This window comes from Acipenser ruthenus, chromosome 29 (genome assembly GCF_902713425.1).
Source record: "Acipenser ruthenus chromosome 29, fAciRut3.2 maternal haplotype, whole genome shotgun sequence".
Lineage (NCBI taxonomy): Eukaryota > Metazoa > Chordata > Actinopteri > Acipenseriformes > Acipenseridae > Acipenser > Acipenser ruthenus.
Genome location: NC_081217.1, coordinates 8,210,326 through 8,229,365, shown reverse-complemented (window position 1 = coordinate 8,229,365; position 19,040 = coordinate 8,210,326). Strand labels below are relative to the sequence as shown.

Sequence of the window (19,040 nt, the reverse complement as noted above, 5' to 3'; positions counted from 1 at the left end):
TAATGTTATTTATTTTTACGTGCTGCCATTGACAAGGAATCCCTAAGAGATATATCTTCACAATGGGATGTTTTACCTCTTGTGGTAAAGTGGCGTAGATTTGCTACTTTCGGGACCTTCCACACAGTATTGTAGGGGAGAAATACTCAAAAGATTTTGTTCAACAGGTTTAAGACCTGTAACAGTTTAATTTTTAACGTGGCACAGTTCATTGTTAGGGTCACAAGCAAAACAAGTTGGTACACAAAGGTGGTTTTCATACAAGCAGAAGTCAATAAATCCTTTCTTCGTCATCAGCCAGAAACTGTTTCACTCACAATTCACCAAAACACAATACTCACAGGCCTCACTCCTCAAACTCCCCCGGCAGCCTTCACACAGACAAAACCCAACATTTTGACCTGCTTTATATACCTCCCTGTCTAATCCCAGGCAGCTGTTCCTCATTAAATTAGAGCCCGAGGATTCCACTGCTGGCTCTGCTCCAACCCTATGGCATTCTGGGGGATGTAGTCCTACAGCAAACCCCTACTCTGCCACACTGTATACAGTATGTATTTTAAATAAACACAGCTTGAATATATCGTCAACAAATACTCTACACTATACATTTAAGTACTGAATGTATTTTAAAGCTTTAAATTACTGGACGCTAAGAACGTCTTGTTTAGTTTGCAGGTGTGGGGAAGGCAGATCAACTTATCTTCCTCATACACACAGACACAGACACAGTCAGTCACTGCCCTGATAATGCTGTATGTATAAATCGCCCTGTAGGGACTACAGTCCATTATTTTCTGTAGGATCACCTGGAGTTATGGTTCTGGAACTGCTGGTGTCTGCAAGGAATAAAGACTGATCACTGAGATCCCTTCACAGATGCTGCTGGAAATTAATGTGTATTTTTGAACACCAGACACATACATTTTCAGAATTTTCTATAAACCAATACTGGCATCATTAATAAATTACAAGCCATCAAAAACTTTCAGTTATTAATCAAATACTCGTGAATGGCCAAATTGATTTAAAATCAGAATATTCATTTGGAATCAGGCTCATATATCTTAATGACTTTTGGAAAATACTTTTTCTCAAGTGATTTATGTGTGTCTTGGGGTACTTTTATAATGTACCCCAAGACAACTGAAATGATTTATTTGATACATCCATTGACTTTGTGTACTATGCATCAGTGCAGTAAATACATGTCTAAATAAACATCTTTAATAAATGCATATAAAGTATGAAACTAGATGTACGTATTATCCATGCTATCCTAACCAAAACAAAACAAAACAAAAATATTTACCTTGCAACATTCATAATTCAAGAAACCAATGAACAAATAGGCAGGAGAATGCTGTTGATAATCAGATCATTATCTTATCCAGTGGATAGAGGCTCTATCATTGCCGTTTAAAGGGCAGTCTCTAGGACCATGATTTGAATGGGAATGTGTTGCAGAGTCCGACCCTTGAAATGCAGTTGGGCTGTTGAACATATCCCTTTGAGTCTCACTGGCGTTGTACAAGCATCAAACAGGCACAGGGAAGAGCTTATACCTCATGCACTTGTTTTCACTGAAGAGGCTGGTATTATTTTACTATGATCGCTATGAGAGATTAGACACCTGAACTGACTATGGTAAGTATAGAGCTCATATTTACTTTTCCAATTTACAACAGTTTGGAGTATGTCCTCATTAATAACACATCATTATTTTATTCTGACAAAAAAAAGTATTTGAATGTGGTTATTAATTTCTTTGATCAAACTACCTTGTTACAGTTTTTATAGATGTGCTTGTAAAATCACTGGTGGAACCTAAGAAAGAATCTTTACATTTAATTTCAATAATAATCACTCTTTCATAAAATCTAACAATTACATTTTTTTTCTGCAGAACTGTTTTCAACACATCTAGAAAATAAAATTACTCTTTAACCAAATGTCTTACCCGACAAACACATTTCAGTAGAAGAGTGAGAATGGAGAACAGCACTGTAGCCCAGGGGATGGATTTAAATGCCACCCTAAGTGAAGCACTGAAGAAGATGCCCCAGGACTCTATAGAAGTCCAGGTTGTCACTATTCTCCTGGCTCTGTTAATATGTGGAGTTGGTATAGCTGGTAACATCATGGTAGTCTTGGTAGTTCTCAGAACCAAGCATATGATGACCCCAACAAACTGCTACCTGGTCAGCTTAGCTATAGCTGACCTTATTGTCCTTTTGGCTGCAGGACTTCCAAATATTTCTGAGGTGGTCGCCTCTTGGATTTACGGCTATACAGGTTGCCTCTGCATTACATACCTACAATACCTGGGCATTAACGTCTCTTCGTGTTCAATAACAGCTTTCACCATCGAGAGATACATAGCGATCTGCCACTCCATCAAAGCCCAGTTTATCTGCACTGTCTCCAGGGCAAAGAAGATCATAGCTTGCGTGTGGATTTTCACCTCTGTCTATTGTATTATGTGGTTCTTCTTGGTGGACACCAACGAGACCATCTACGCTGACGGTGTGGTTGTCAAATGCGGCTACCGTGTCTCAAGGAACCTCTACATGCCCATCTATTTCCTGGACTTTACCTTGTTCTATGTTATACCGCTCATCGTAGCGACTGTGCTGTATGGTTTGATAGCCAGGATTTTGTTCATGAACCCCCTTCCTGCTAACCCTCATGACAGAGTGGGCACAGATTCGATTCACCAAGGAAGATCTCAAAATGCCATGAAGCTCTCCTGTAAACCGAACAAGGGTGCCATATCGTCAAGAAAGCAGGTACAGCGCTTTTACAGTCTGTATTTTCTTGTACTATTTTGTCTGCCTGGTTTGCTTTAAATGTATGTTTTAAACTACTCATCGATTGATTCTTTGCCATTAAACCTACAATGCGCTCCGTGTTTCAATTCAATTAAATGATATATTGTTTGAACTTTGGGGAGTGAATTTCATTCCCAGAAGAGGTTCTTGAAGACAGCAGCAGAACACAATCACACTCGCTTACAAGTCCAAAAAAACAACAACGTATTTACAAAAAACAACTTATTTTCACCACACAAAATAAAACCAAGGTCAATTTTACTTATTTGTCTTGCAGTATACACATTTAAACATAAATACAATAAAGAATATTTCATGTATATTTTTAGAAATGCCATGACAAAACTTACAATTTGTTTAAAGACTGAGGGCTTCAATTTCTGAAGCTCTGTCGCCAAGTTTATTGTTCAGCCAGACAGTGGTTAATGAATCCACTGTGCCTGGTCTCAGTGAGATTCTGGATCTGACTTATGTTTTAAAGAGGCTGTTTGGAAAAATGAAATGTGTTCCAGTGTCTTCTGATATGAAGACTGGACTGTTCAACCACTGATGAAGGCATTGGTGGAAATGCTTGTCTACTTGGCTTTGATTCCTATAGTTTTTCCTCATCCAAGGTTAGCAATAGTGGATGTGTTACCTTTTCATATTTCGATTTCTTTCGAATACATTTGCTTTCTTTATTATATTTTACAAATCATCAAAGAGGTGCGGCACTAGTGTAGTCCATCTCACAATGACATCATATGATAGAGGCACATAACATAAACACTCTTGGTGTTCCAAATTCCATTTAATATTTTGAACGTCACAGAAAACTTGAAATACATGCAGTGCTTGTTATATTGATTGAGGGATTTTATTTCTGTCAATGCTTACAATTTGGAGTAAGTGTGAGATCAATGAAGAATGGTAAATGCACCTTTCAAATCTCTGTGGTATGAAGCATGCTGTACATCCTGATTGTTTTGGCTGTTTACATCTTATGCCAGTTTGAATATTTTTTTTAATGCCAGTTTGAAAATCCATTAAAAATAGTCTAAATTATAAAATGACTTGAGATTAGCATGCTAGGCTAAGTAGGTAGAAATCCGGGCTCATTTAAATAACACCTCTTTAATCTGCATACTTCAGGGGTTACTTGTCTATTCTAAGCTAATTATAAACCTGCTAATCACTTGTCCTATTGTGTTGAAACTTGCTAAGAACCTTCTTTTGCACACATTTTTGAGTGCATCATAATCTGGGGGTATATGGAGTCACTTAGACATACAGATGTTACATATATCTAGAGAACACCTTGTAATTGTGATAAAGCTTGCTGAGAGCATAGCACAAGCTATTGCTAGTATCTAAATCAGGGTGTATAGGGAGGCGTACTGTCTGTCTGTCAGTATACTGAGGCATCTGTCCATCTGTCTGTTACCAGTACTGTAGCTCTATTCTGTATTTACAGCCATGGCAGATGAATGATTGTCACTGACATGCTTGTTTCATTTCAGTTCTTGTGAAGTTTCATGGGATTATAGCACCAAATTGTTCTTTTTATGGTGGCACATTTAGTTTGAGATGCACATTTAGATGCACAGCGTAGGTGCTAATTAATTTCTATAACTACTACTGAAATGTCTTCATTACTAAGGGTTCTGATCTGTGCCAAGTCCATTTGAAATACATGGAAGGTATTTATTTCAGCTTCTCTGATGGTCTAGTCTCTTGCCTTGATAATTGCAGAAACTATATACAGTACATTTTTAAAGCCTCAAGGTTTCTTTTTTCTAGACGTATGGAGGTGATTGATACTGAAAAGGGAAAAAAGGATAGTGAATTATTTCTACAACCCAATTCCTGCACACAAAATTACTTGATTTGTATGTAATTCAGGAAACGATACCTTAAACACACACTGGTGGTGTAATACTAATTTAACAACAATGATATACCATATTACCAATACATGCACCAGAATAACTAGGCTGCCCACTGCAACTGTTAGTTGCTGGGCAGAGCCACACTGAACTGCATGATCTGTTGCAAGAATGTGTGTTAATGTACAGTTTTATTACATCTCCAGCAGGCAGCTTCCACGAATCTGTATGTTAGCTTCATTAAAGGGCTGGATCCTTTTAACACATCAGCATACTGCAGCATTGTTTGCGCTCAATGTTAATTGTGTTGCTACTGGATTTGTTTTCTAGCTCTAGGTATTGGTTTCTAATTGCTGTTCTAGCATTTTTTTTTTCACTAAATGTTAAATTAAATACCATATACTAGCATATTGCTAAATTAAACCAAAATAATATAGAAAATCACATAATTTGTATCATGTATATTCCAAGGCGACGCAATTTTCTGAAAAAAAAGGGTTATTTATTTTAATTCATTACCTTAAAACTTCAATTAAATGCCTCAGGCGTTTATTTACAATAGTTCCCAGCACACCCGACGCGTATGGGAGACCGGCGATTATTTGAGACCTGGCAATTATTTGAAGTTTTACTGTATTTTATATTTGTATAGGTTTGTAGAACTCAGCATTAAAATAATCACAAAAAAAAACAAGATCTGTTATGAGAGTCCCTGCTTTCACTGCCAAGTGTAACCACTGCTACAGTAGGCTAGAAACAAATTGGTGGCAATTGTCTGTTAAACCGTGAACAGTTGATTGCAGGGTAGCAAAAATATATATGGGTGGGTTGTTCTTTTAAAACAGTCTGGTTATTGGGTACTTATAGCTACCTTTAGTTTCTAACAATAGCAGATTAGCGTCAGTGGTGAAGCAGGTAAACTGTTATTCAGACGGTACTACCTGACCGCTGTTACAAACACCATCAAGGACCTAGGGATTCAGAGAAGCACGCTACATCAGTGCAGAGCTCTGTGGTATCTTGTGTTGTCTTCCTGTAGCGGATGGTTTCTCAGATCTTGAACTGCCTACTGCATTATTACCTAGTAGATGTAATTGAACGTTTCCCTATTGTAATTTTTACTGCAGGTAACAAAGATGCTGGCTGTTGTGGTGATCCTGTTCGCTCTCCTGTGGATGCCCTACCGCACTCTGGTGGTGGTCAACTCCTTTATGGACCCTCCTTATCTCAATACCTGGTTCTTGCTCTTCTGCAGGATGTGTGTTTACACAAACAGCGCCATCAACCCCATCATCTACAATCTGATGTCCCAGAAGTTTCGGGCTGCTTTCAAGAAACTGTGTAAGTGTAAGCAGCAGAGGCCTGAGAAGGTGACCAAATACAACGTGCCTGTTTATTACAGCGTCATGAAGGACTCCTCCCATGAAAGCCCTGACCATGATGTCACAGAGCAGGAGGATATGAATGGCTTTCCAATGCCAAGCAGGAAAGTCAACTTTACTGACAAATGCAATGACACCAATACAACATTTAGTGTGGCCTGAAATGCTTATTTATGACACTTCAAATAAAGCGTTCCATGCACATAGTGGGTCGTTTCTCAAAAAGATGTGTCAGGTTGTTGCTCCTTTGTTTTGTTTTTAATCGCCTGAGCATTTCCACAAGCATGACAACAAAGAGATTTTACTGCATCTTGAAACTAGATTTTTAAAGGTTAGGGTCACATTTATAAAATATAACCCATTGTGCTATGCCTTATAAAAGTTTACCACAGTAAATGTGCATGTACTTCTGCAGCTTTTCCCTCCTTTCCCCATGGTTCAAGTATGAATTGACAATAGTTTGCCATGGTGTGCCATGTGTTTTTATATATGCCTTACCCTAACTCTCTGGGCTTTGTTACACTTTGCTATACTTTTACTATGGTGAACTTTTCTAAATCAATTTCTAAAAGCTTCAGATAATCAACTCAGGAGATTAATTTAAGAGCTCCTGAGTTGTTTTTTGCTGGTTCTGTAACATTAGTATTTGGTGCAAATGTAGTACGGTGGTAAATGCTTTGTGAATACAGTCAATGTGTTTTTCTCTCCACAGTTGGTTTCAAATTGTACAGCATTTGTGAATATAACAAGATTTTTTAGTTTGTGTTTTTAATACCTCAGCTTCATTTTGAAAACAGCTGAACAGTCCCTCCATCAAGGAAGTCTCTCTCATTAAGGGTAATTAGGTTTGTAGCATGCATTCTTGGTTTGAGGGATTTTATTAGTGGAAAAGATTTTGAAAGACTGCTCCCCTTTTTCAATTTGGCTGTGAGTCTGTGCCCTCAGTTTTAAGAAAATTGTGTATCAATGTTATATCAAATGCACCTAAATTGACATGATAAAGTAAGTACCACTTTTAAGTGCATCTAATCACTGCGTATTTACATAGTAGTTACTTAGTAAACACATGTGTACTTACAATTGGTTGAAATGTTATTATGCACGATTACAATGTACTTAATGTGTACATCTTTTTACAAGATATAAACCTAACCATAGGATCGCTAACCATAATCCTTTTCTGATACAATTGTGTACTTACATATATTGTGCAAAAAGATTTACACATTAAGTACATTGTAACAATGCATAATAACACTGTGATTATGTGTGCGTACACATGTATTTACTATCACACTACTATGTAAATACACAGTAATTAGAGAATGTCAAGTGTTACTTAAAGTATTGGTGCATCTATACTCAAATGAAGACAGACACGCTTGACATTATCAATGGAGAAAATATTTACTGTGTAAATATTGTACAGTACAGTAAGTAAGATTGATATTTTAGTTACATTTTTTTTAGTTGTGTCTATTGCATATGGAAATATTGCTCATGGAATCACTGCTGTACAGAATAATGTTGCTCTGATAACTATGTTAATATATATATATATATACAGTATATAGACCAGCTTTGATGCAATAGTATCAGATGTTTAAGTGCAAACTAAATTCTTGACAACCATTGCTTTACTGCCAGCACATGAACTGCTACTGATTAGATAAGACATACACAGGGCTTATGCTTACCAATGTCTGCGCTTGCATATAGGATACAGAATTCTAAAATGCTCAAAAGTGAAATTCAAAACCAACGCTGTCTGCAGGTAACATTTACATATTCACTGAGCTTCTCTTTTTTTTTTTTAATTTTTTTTTTTTTTAATTTAGTCGTTGCCAATTCGTTTTTTTATTATTTTCTCCCCAATTTGAAATGCCCAATTATTTTTAGGCTCAGCTCACCGCTACCACCCCTGCGCTGACTCGGGAGGGGCGAAGATGAACACACGCTGTCCTCTGAGCGTGTGCCGTCAGCCTCCCGCTTCTTTACACTCTGCAGACTCACCATGCAGCCGCCTCAGAGCTACAGCGTCGGAGGACAACGCAGCTCTGGGCAGCTTACAGGCAAGCCCGCAGGCGCCCGGCCAGACTACAGGGGTCGCTGGTGCGCGGTGAGCCGAGGACACCCTGGCCGACCTAACCCTCCCTCCCCCCGGACGACGCTCGGCTAATTGAGCGCCACCCCCTGCGAGCTCCCGTCCACGGTCGGCTGTGGAATAGTCTGGACTCGAACCGGCGACGTCCAGGCTATAGTGTGCATCATGCACTCTAGCGAGTGCTTTTACTGGATGCGCCTCTCGGGAGCCCCCACTGAGCTTCTCTTTAGAAATGTTCAGCACACCAATGATTCATTTCTTCTTTAAGGTTCACGCTTCAGTCTCGGTTGCAGTGTTATTGAGAAAAATAATGTAAACTACTACAATGTAAATGAGGTACAAAAGTGTATATATTTTGCTCTATTTTTGCTTCAAAACATATTTGACTCTGTGAACGTAATTGTGTTTGTATCTCTAGTTTACGTTCAGTCAGTTTCAATATACAGTATATAGTTTGTATGCCCTGGGTGGTGCCGGTGGAAAGACAATGCAGCAATATGTATGCAAGAGCTATATTGCTGCTTCAGAATACAGCACCCAAGAACAGTAGGAATCTAGCCGGGCACAAGATAAAAAGTGAGTCGTGTTCCTTTCATCTTGTCAGTATACAGTTCAGGAATGAGAAGGTTCTTCTACATCTGTAGTCAATCTGAAGTGATTGCAGGGAACAACATAGTTCATAAATCTTACCTGTTGTGTTACATTCGTTACAATGGTCTTGCACTTAAAGAAAGTTATCAGTTTGCTTGTCTGACTCTGTTACTGTCTCACTAGTTAGTTCATTTAACCTTAGCAGTATCTTCAGGGCCAAAGCATGTTATCGGCTGCAAAGCATGTCAGCCAATAGGAAAGCAGAGGATTGGTTAATGACAAGAAAGAAGGCTTTGACAGGGTGCGGTACAGTATTTGATGTGCAACAAATGGAAATACATGTTTGCTATAAAAAAAAGTTTATTAAAAACTGCACCGTTAAGACCTACAGTGTGTACAGCAGTGAATGAAAGTATGTAACAGGTACAACTTAATAGTAAACCTGTATTTGATTTTTGAAAGTAATATTTATAGTCTAATATCCTTTATTATGATGTAACACTAGCTATCTAGGCTACAACTTATCAGTAATTCAGTTGAGCTGTCACTATATGTGTATCACTAATTGGAGTATTGCACAATATTCCAAAGCATCCTTCAATTTAAGATGTATCCGCAGGTTATCCCTGTCTGTATCGACATATTCCAATTCCCAGTAGGTCTTAACAACCAAAATGTTTAAACAAATATTTGTATATAGCTCTATAAATACAGTGACATATTCATATGCTGATCGCCATCTGCCAAAACAGACACAACAGCTTCTTTGACATGATCAATGAAATATAAATAACGTCTGTTTTCAGAACTTACATGAAAGTCTGTTCTGTATTATTATAAACAAGTTACATACCAGGCTATCGAAATGTTTCTTTTCAGTCTCTTTATTAATTGGTAACATTTAATTTTAAGTGACATTAATAAAACTGTATCTTATGCAGTTGTCTATTTATGGTGTAGTAGAAAACTAGTTCATTTCAGCTGGTAAATTTGATTTAATTCATTGATTTAACACAAATGTTATGTACAGTGTTCATCAGTCTATTATATGTCATTTAGAAGGTGTGTTTATTTTGTTATGTGTTTTATTATAGCAGCTGCATATATATTTTTGTGAACATCAAAGTGCTTGTCATTTCATTCATGATACTGTATATTCTGAGTAAAACAGCTGAAAAAGTCAACTTCACAGAACTACATGTTGTACCTATTAACTGTTGTATATTTTCATATTTAATGTACGATTATATATCTCAATATGGTTTTATTTAAAAATGCTTTAGCTTTGGTTTGTTTGTGTGTTGATCATGTGCAACATTTTGATAACCTTCTGCTTTAGTCAGACCATGTGTTTATGCAGAATTCAGTACTATGTTATATTTTGTGATCATGGTTTTGTGCTGAAATGTTTGCTTAATTAAAAGAAAAAAATGACAAAGTGGTTTTACTGGTTTTTTTCTGTTATATTTGATTGAGCTAATGTGCACTATGGTTGGTTTTAAGGTCTCCAAACTAATTTAATTTGAGACCTGAGAGGACTTTGAACAAAGGCCTCTAGGCACAGAAAGCGTGTGATTTAATCTGCTACACCACCTGTCCTTGAGGCAGATAAGCTTTGCAAATAAAACACAAGTAGGGTGGAGTTTTAGTGAGGTCGCCTTAGATGCATAAACACCAAGCAAAGTGAGGAATCGATTTCAGTAAAGATAGTTCTGTCATATTACAATGTTGATATGCCATGCTTCATAAATTGAATGTGGACAATATTATACAAGATTAACTTTTTTTATGATTTAAATACAAAAATAATGTACTGTGATAAATTTCAGTATCGATTTTAAGTAAATAAGCGTACAACAAACTAGGGAAACAAAAAGAGGTTCATTGTTTTGCCATCATCTGACAATGCATGCATTAAATAAAGCCCATGGTACCATTATTTTTTTTTAAAATACAATATTCCTTGCAAGAGTAAGCGAATGATACAGGTGTTGTTGTTTATTGCCAATGTTCAGTGACTGATTGCTTTCACAGTCAACTGACAGCACACAGCACTGACATGCAGATACAGCCAGCGGCACTGACAGTTCTGTTAACAGGATTGGTATTGCAGAACTGAAAACAAATCGGTGTGTGAGATGTGAGCCATTCAAGCTGAACCACTCCATGTATTCCAAAGATTGCAGCTGTAAAATATCAGTTGAGGTGACAGTGTGTCAATAGAACTTCTGACAGGTTAAACAAACCCATTAGTCGTCTTCGTCTTCAAATAACCTGCAGCTAAATCTTCAAACAAACTTTCTAAACAGCATGAAATAAGATATATTATTTCAGAGGAAGAATCAAAGTATTGAATGATCTCTAAACGATGACACTATGATTCTTCATCTAGGATGAGCCTAATGTTGTACAGCCGTTTCCTGTGCTGTATGATTTTAGCACCGATTTTTACTTTTGTTTAAATAAGGTGTCACATTTTTATTGTTCTGCAAATGGAACTCTTGTCCATGCTTTGTGTCCTACATAAAAAGCTACATCTTAGAAATAAAATATATTAAGTTAAAAAAGCAATGCATTACAATTGAATCAATTTAGGATACCACTATAGAAATAGAACACCGATGGACCACAACAGATGACTGAATAGATCACATCATTTTTTAATAGACAATTCATCCGACAGCAATTAAGTTTTCTTTTGGAATTTGTTATCAAAACACAAAAGACTTCCCATTCGATAGCTTGTCTAAATGATGCCAGAGTGTGGCAAAATGGTTTGCAGTGCGCAGGTGTAGAGGTGATGCAATGCGTAAACAGATGACAAACAACAAAGCTCACGGTCCAAACAATTATTTATTTGTTTTAATCCAGGTAATTTTGGCGACCATAAATAATAATCCCTGGCAATACACAACAATGTGTACTGCACAGTTTAAACCACGGGGTACAGTCCTGAAATAATAAACATGGTATAAACACACACAAAGACACACACACGATCACAAGTCCAGAGTGAGTGCTTTGGTGCAAGTGGTGAATTACAATTTATTCATGTACAATAGTTCAGTACTGTCCAGGTTAGTGCTGGCATTTAGCGACAGCTCCCAGAATGTGTTAGCCGTCTAATAATGATAAACAAGTACATAGGCAAACAAACAAACACTAAACATTCATGGTAACTTTTACAGTCCTTAAGCGGTTCTCTCGCAACCATAACAAAGGAGCAGTTCGCTTGGCCACATCCCCCTTTTTACCTTCAGCCACGCCCCCTTGGTTAGCGAGTGCAATCGCTTTTCCTCCAATTCGCGATTGCCTCCCGTCTAGGGCGATGACTTGGTGTACTGTGGCTCCACCCCCTTTCTAGATGGCCAACTTCCACCTTTCCCTGGAATTAATCCAGGGCAAACTGTTCCCTTTACACAGCGCCCTCACAGGTCGGGAGGGAGATTTATAACCAAGATTTATTCGTTCTCTGTCACACAGAGTCAGATGTTTCATGCCAGCCAGAGTTTAAAGTGTCAACAATTGTGATCAATGAACGTTCTCGTAAGTGCTTTGAGGTTCATATCAGCTGGATGTTTTAAAATGAAAATGGAGATAACTGGTGAGACTTATCTGAAAAGTTAAAACAACTAAAATCACTAACAAATGAGCTGTTATACAGTAATATTAACCCTTTCAGCAGCAAGTAAATCTACAGAAAGACTGCCTGACTATAACAAATTAAATACCTCTTAATAATAAATAAAACTTGGTAGAGATATTTATAATATTATATTAGTTTGCTTGTCTGCTGTTAGGATTGGAATTTCCTTCACTTCTAAAGAGGTCTTCAGTTTTGAGTGTTGTTGTCTGTCCTAAACCTGTACAAAGGTTCAGTTTTGAAACAAATCACTTTTTTTATTTTTTTATAGAGAGGACACTGAATAAAAAGGTGTTGAATATACAATAATAATTATGCTGCTAGTGATGCAAATTCAACTCCCTTTATCCTGTTTAAATTACTGATATGTGAGTGCTTCTACCAGAAAATACAGTTAGTACGGTTAGTAGGGCAGCAGAGTTATTTTAAAAGGGAGCTAAACGACAGTGCTGAACAAAGCTACAGTAGACTTACATACATCCAACCTTCTGCATATTTTCTAAGGTGTCTAACTGTGTGCGTTATTTCCTATATATTGTTTTGTGAAAGGACTGTATTTGCGTCTTCCAAAATATATTTGTTTGCTAATTTTCTATTTACTGAATAGCATCTAAATCTTGTGTATATTGATGTTCATCTTGAAAAACAGAAATAAAACAAACAAAATCTACTGCATACCTGTTTTTTTTGTAGTATAGTATAGTATATATTGCTGTTTATGTGGTTGCTAGGGGGTACCAAAGGGAGTAGTTCCAAGGGTCACTTGCTAAGAGCTCACACAAATCACTAATACACAGAGCAATTGGAAATCTGGATATGAAGCATACTTGAAGTGAAATGAATGGATGTTGGATAGAAGAACAAAACAGGAAATTCAACATTTTACGATGAGTGTCTCTAACTGCACTGTTATAATACTGTAATAGCAAGCGAATGTCACATATGGTTACGTAGGTGCCAAATGAAAGTCCTCCATGCTTCATTACACAATTAATTAATTACACAATGTTTACACATGTGCTTGTACATGTACAATGTATTTGTGTTACTCAGTTGAAAGGTATCAGAACTGTAATGCTAGACGTGACATTGTTAGTACAAAAACATTCATTTAAATTAGAATAATGTGACACAGTTTGGTTTCCCATCCAGAACAGCCAATAGAATCTCTTCGAAAGTGACATAGCTCTCGTTATGCATTAATTAAAGTCCCTCAATAAATTAAGTGTTATAATAGCCTGGCATATAGTTTCTTTGTAATCCCCACTACTTATATGTTCCCATGTTGGCGACATAAATCTCAATTTACCTCTGCAGAAACACTTCTGCCACAAAACTAATTATATTACATAGTGCAGAGCTGAACAGCCGGTAGCTGTTAAGATGAGGCAGGCAACATTCATTGCTCCACTGAGTCATTCATCATGACCTTTGTTTGGATCAGCTAGCAGATAACCTCTAATCAGTCAAGATGTTTGTAGCCAGGGTCTATGGATCAGTGGAATTTGAGAACTACACACTGGTGGTTTTGGAAGAAAAAGATTGTTGGAAATGAAACATACAAGTTTGGTAAATATATTGTTGAGTTCTACCAAAGTTATTTGCCTGTAGAATAATACAGATATATAATATATACAGCTCTATCCCGTTATAATGCACAGACACATTCTCACCTGTGCAGGCTCATGCTGCACATGCTTCTGTGGGGCAAATTACGGTTAATGCATGATAACTGTGGAGCCAACGCAAGACTTGTTCAAACTTAATTACTTGACTAAGGGGTTGATTTGATCAACCTATACGCTGTTGGGATATACCACAACTGGATTAATAGCCTCCTAATTGACGATCTTGACTGAAAGTCTCTCAATTATACAGCTGAATTACATTTTTTAAGTTAATACAGTGTTACCCCATTATAACGCGACCCTTTATAGTGCAGAATCGGTTATAACAGGCCCTCATTTCCCTCATAATGCAATTTGACTCACAAACGTCGGGTTTTATTGTTGTTTTACATTACCGTATTTAAAACCATTTAAGTTGAAACTGTTACATAGTTTTTATAAACCTCCCGTGATTGCTCTGTATTTGTTTTTCTAAAAGTAAAAATAAACTGTCCGTTAATGTTACAAAATAAGTATGAAACAATACAAGTGTGTAGAAATGTCCTTGGATTCTGTGTTATTTATTTACAGTTTACAACATGTATTATAAAACATATACAATTTAAATAAGCGTGGTGTAAACTTTAAACTGGTGGAATAGCAGTTTCTATTATACTGTACATATTGTAAGACCCGGGATTTATACTGTTACACGACTGTGTGTGTGTGTGTGTGTGTGTGTGTGTGTGTGTGTAGGCAGGGAAGCAGTAAGCTTGCCTCAGCCGGGAGTGATTGATGTCCGGGTAGGTGGGGACATCAAAGCCCACATCAATGCAGACAGAGTTGACAGCTGAGTCAGACAAGCTGCTGTGTTAATGTGCAAGACTGTTTGTTGTTTTTGGTGTGGCCCAGGCTGACAGGGGCCGGGAATAATCGTCCCAATAAACCGTGGATTCGAGTACCTGCAAATTGTGTGTGTCTCCTTCCTTCATTTTCCACGGTACACTACAATATTAATTTGGCGACTGTAAATAATTTTGGGAACAAAAATGCCAATATTCGTTATAAGGTGAAATACAAATAACACGGCCTCCAATTACGGACCCTGATGGGGTAGCACTGTACTTCCATTTTAAATGTAAATGTTACAAAACAACTCCAAATGTTAGTTTGCCTGTATTATAAATAGAATGGGTCAGAGTATACAGTACTGGCAGAAAAAAATAAACAATCCACATAAAAGCTTCTCATCTTCCTGTACAATTAAATAATACTGCCAAGCCTATTAATATTTGAAACATTTGGTTGACCTCACAAATGATAATAGTATCATCTTCTTACTAATTTGTCCATTATAATTAAACATGCAGTAAAGTATGAGTTTGACCCAGGAGCTGAAGGAATACCTTTAATTTCCCTTCAGAACAAGTTCAGTGAGAATTACAGCTGGAGACTCCTTCACATATATAATTCAATTTTAAAAGAATACTTTCCTGTTAAAATAAATGCAGCATACTGTTGCAATACTGGATAAATGAGAAATATATACAATACAAGCACTATAGCCACTACAATAGAAGAGCTAGACATACTTTGTGAAGCTGTGCAGTTTAGCTGGCATTTCCTGCAGGACGGTGTAGGTTACAACACCCTTACTAACTGATCTTCATTAACAATGCCATTGCATTACAATTGTTCTGTACTTGGGGGCAATGATATGTTATATCAATGTTATGAACCAATAGACCCTGATAATCTGTAGAGATGCAAGAATTAATCGATTCTTGATTGTCAGGCTTGTGTTTTGTGAGTCTGAAATTAACATTGATTGTCAGTAAATTGCACTGGTGCCCTATTCGGAGCCTCATATATATATATATATATATATATATATATATATATATATATATATATATATATATATATATATATATGATGTTTCTAGCATGTGCATGTTTTCAGTTGTATTTGAAGGCTTTTGTGAAGAGTGAAGACACTTCTTGCTTTTGAATAATAATCAATACATTGATTATTATCGTGTATTACCTGTCCGATATTTGATTAGGAGATTGCTGGCTGATTTGCACCTCTACTAATCTATTGCAATGCTATGCTGCCAGTTGTGCTGCAATATCAGGATCATTGTCCAAAAATGTGTTCCAAATCCATTTCTGGTAAGTTCTGCTAAGGTGTGCAAGTATCCCAAGATCTGCAGACCATCTCATTCAAAGAAATTGCATGCCAAAGAATCACCCATGGGACTTATCCACACTTATCATACCCAGCTCTAGTTAGCAGCGTTTACACAGCAAATGCATTGGAATCCTATTACTGAGGTGCATCAGTCATTGGTAGATGAATTGCAATTATGTACTGGGGCAGATTTTGTTTGGTATATTATTCTCAAGACGGAAAAGATTACAGGCAGATGGTCTTCTGTAACACAGAAGCAGACAACTGCCAACCTTATGACCTTTCCATGATGGGTTTCATTTATCTGGTGGGACCACATGTTGATTTTTATTTTTAATCAAAGCAATTTATTTCCTTGGGGTTCCTATAAAGGATATGATCTTAAAGCCAATGTCTTTTCATGCATACTTTTACATTTAAGATCACAGAAGGTTTGTCATTCTATTGTTACATATGTGGCAATGGATTCAAAGGCAGATTCTGGGAAAAAAGTAAAAAAGCAGGACTACAATGTTTTAAATTGTCTCAAATGAAATGGCATACTGTAATTACAAAGTTAACGTCTAGTCATTGTTTTCCAAGTCCACAAAGTGTTCATTGTACAAATAAAATATTATTATTATTATTATGATGAGATGGTCTTTTTTTGCTTAGCATTTCTAAGCCAACTGCTGACTAATGATAAGTGTTTGTCACCAACTCACTTTATTTTTTGGCTGCTGCTGCTACTGCTATAGTTCAAAGTAAATTACTTCCTCCAGTTCAGAAATGTTCTGAATGTACTGTATGGTATTATTTTTAATAATAGTATTTTCTTGTATTTTCTGGTGCTTTAGAAAGTCATCCATAGAGTGAAACCCAAATGTGGGATAACCAAAGAAAGCATCCACTGAACTCCCTAGTCAGTAAACACCAGATGCATTTTTATTTCTTCTTACCAATTCTTTAGTATTTTATTTTTGCATTGAGATCATTATTTTTTTAGTATACCTGAATCCCTCTCTTGGTACAGTGAAGACCAGGGGAGAGACCATTCCATTTGCCCAGGACAAAGGGTGAATGTTTCACTGATTTATTCAGAGCACTCAGTATGCGGTTCTTAATTATACCACATTATTTAAGCTCCAAGCTCGATTTGTCATTGTATTCTCTCTCTCAGAAAGACAGCCCTTTTAATAATAGACTTGAGAGATTCATCTGTGTTAACCAAAGACACCCACACAAGCTGTTGTAAAATATTTCAAACAAACTAACACTTGTCTTTCAACACTATGACCTAAAAATTAGTTAAGTTAGTTGCTACATACATTAGATGTAAGGGTACATTTTTTATCATCTACTGTATATAGTGGATAATATTATAATGCAGTATACTATTTCTGCAGTGGTTACGTCTATGGTGGCAGCCAGTTTAAAAATGTGTCATTGTTCTAAAAGTGAAGAATGGTTCTGGAAGCACCTTGTGAGTCTGGAATGGGTAGTACAGGAGAGGTAGAGTTTGTAAACTGCATATTTCATAAGGTTGTCTGCATTGGTGGAAGTAAGGCATCTACTGCATCCTGAACATTGCCAGTTGATCTATTCATTGAACAAATACATCAAATAAACAAAACAAACAGACGGCTGCAGTAGTTCTATTAAATGCCCATTTCCAACGTCTAAACGCCCATTTTGGGGAAATTGTATGTTACTGATATAAATGAGTAAATTAGACACAGTATTTATTTTACTTTAATTAAGACATTGCCAAGGAACAGACGACCGCATGTTTTAACCACTGGACAAAAGATCCAGTCTTAAAAGCAGTTAGAGAGTAGTAACAGCAATGCATCACACAAGTTAAACAAATCCACATTTGCTAGTTTTAGTATTACTGACCTATCCTATGATTGAGTAAAGCATCCTATGCAGACTCCAAACAACACCAAAAACTGTTAATTATAAAAGAGTGTGTCTTGAGACAGTAGATAGTTAAGGACTGTAAGCAATGCAACCAAAGAAATGGATCTAACGCATACCGTATTTTTACTCAGTAAGTGTTTGTATCCTAAGCCTTGAACTCCCACGTCTCATCTTTTTAAATGAAGCTGATCCTGAAGTGTATGCAAAAGCTTATTTTTTATAATAATATATGCATAATTGCATATCCAATGTCCTTGTTTTCATGTGGACGCTCTTAAATTACGGTCAAGAAGCTTTCCATTATGGTAGTGAATATATATATATATATATATATATATATATATATATATATACAGTGCCTTGCATAAGTATTCACCCCCCTTGGACTTTTCCGCATTTTGTAGTGTTACAACCTGGAATTAAAATGGATTTAATTGAGATTTTTACCATTTGATTTACACAACATACTTAACACTTTGAAGGTGCAAAATATTTTTTATTTTGCATAATTATTCACCCCCCTGTCAATACTTGGTAGAAACACCTTTGGCAGCAATTACAGTTGTAAGTCTTTTTGGGTAAGTCTCTACCAGCTTTGCACATCTGGATCCTGCAATTTTTGCCCATTCTTCTTGGCAAAATTGCCCAAGCTCTGTCAAGTTGGATGGGGACTGTTGGTGAACAGCAATTTTCAAGTCTTGCCACAGATTCTCAATCGGATTGAGGTCTGGGCTTTGACTGGGCCATTCTAAGACATTCAGGTTCTTGTTTTTAAACCACTCTAGTGTAGCTTTGGTTGTGTGTTTAGGGTGATTATCCTGCTGGAAGGTGAACCTCCACCCCAGTCCCAGGTCTCTTGCAGACTGAAACAGGTTTTCCTCTAGAATTTCCCTGTATTTGGCTCCATCCATCTTGCCCTCAA

At 36.8% G+C, this 19,040-nt stretch overlaps 1 protein-coding gene across 1 annotated transcript; it reads left to right on the top strand.

The window, feature by feature from the left end:
* The first annotated feature begins 1,524 nt into the window (after window positions 1-1,524).
* LOC117429724 (thyrotropin-releasing hormone receptor-like) lies at window positions 1,525-10,391 on the top strand. The gene is made up of 3 exons (XM_034049544.3): window positions 1,525-1,647; window positions 1,907-2,789; window positions 5,824-10,391. Exons 2-3 carry the CDS (start codon window positions 1,992-1,994, stop codon window positions 6,238-6,240), a joined length of 1,215 nt encoding a protein of 404 aa, XP_033905435.2. The 5' UTR covers window positions 1,525-1,647; window positions 1,907-1,991; the 3' UTR covers window positions 6,241-10,391.
* The last annotated feature ends 8,649 nt before the right edge of the window (window positions 10,392-19,040 follow it).

Bases quoted from the DNA above. Each gene is read 5' to 3' on its own strand.
- LOC117429724 (XM_034049544.3), top strand. From the start codon at position 1,992: ATGGAGAACAGCACTGTAGCCCAGGGGATGGATTTAAATGCCACCCTA. The intron at 2,790-5,823 runs GTACAGCGCTTT...TTTTTACTGCAG, and splicing joins CCATATCGTCAAGAAAGCAG to GTAACAAAGATGCTGGCTGT.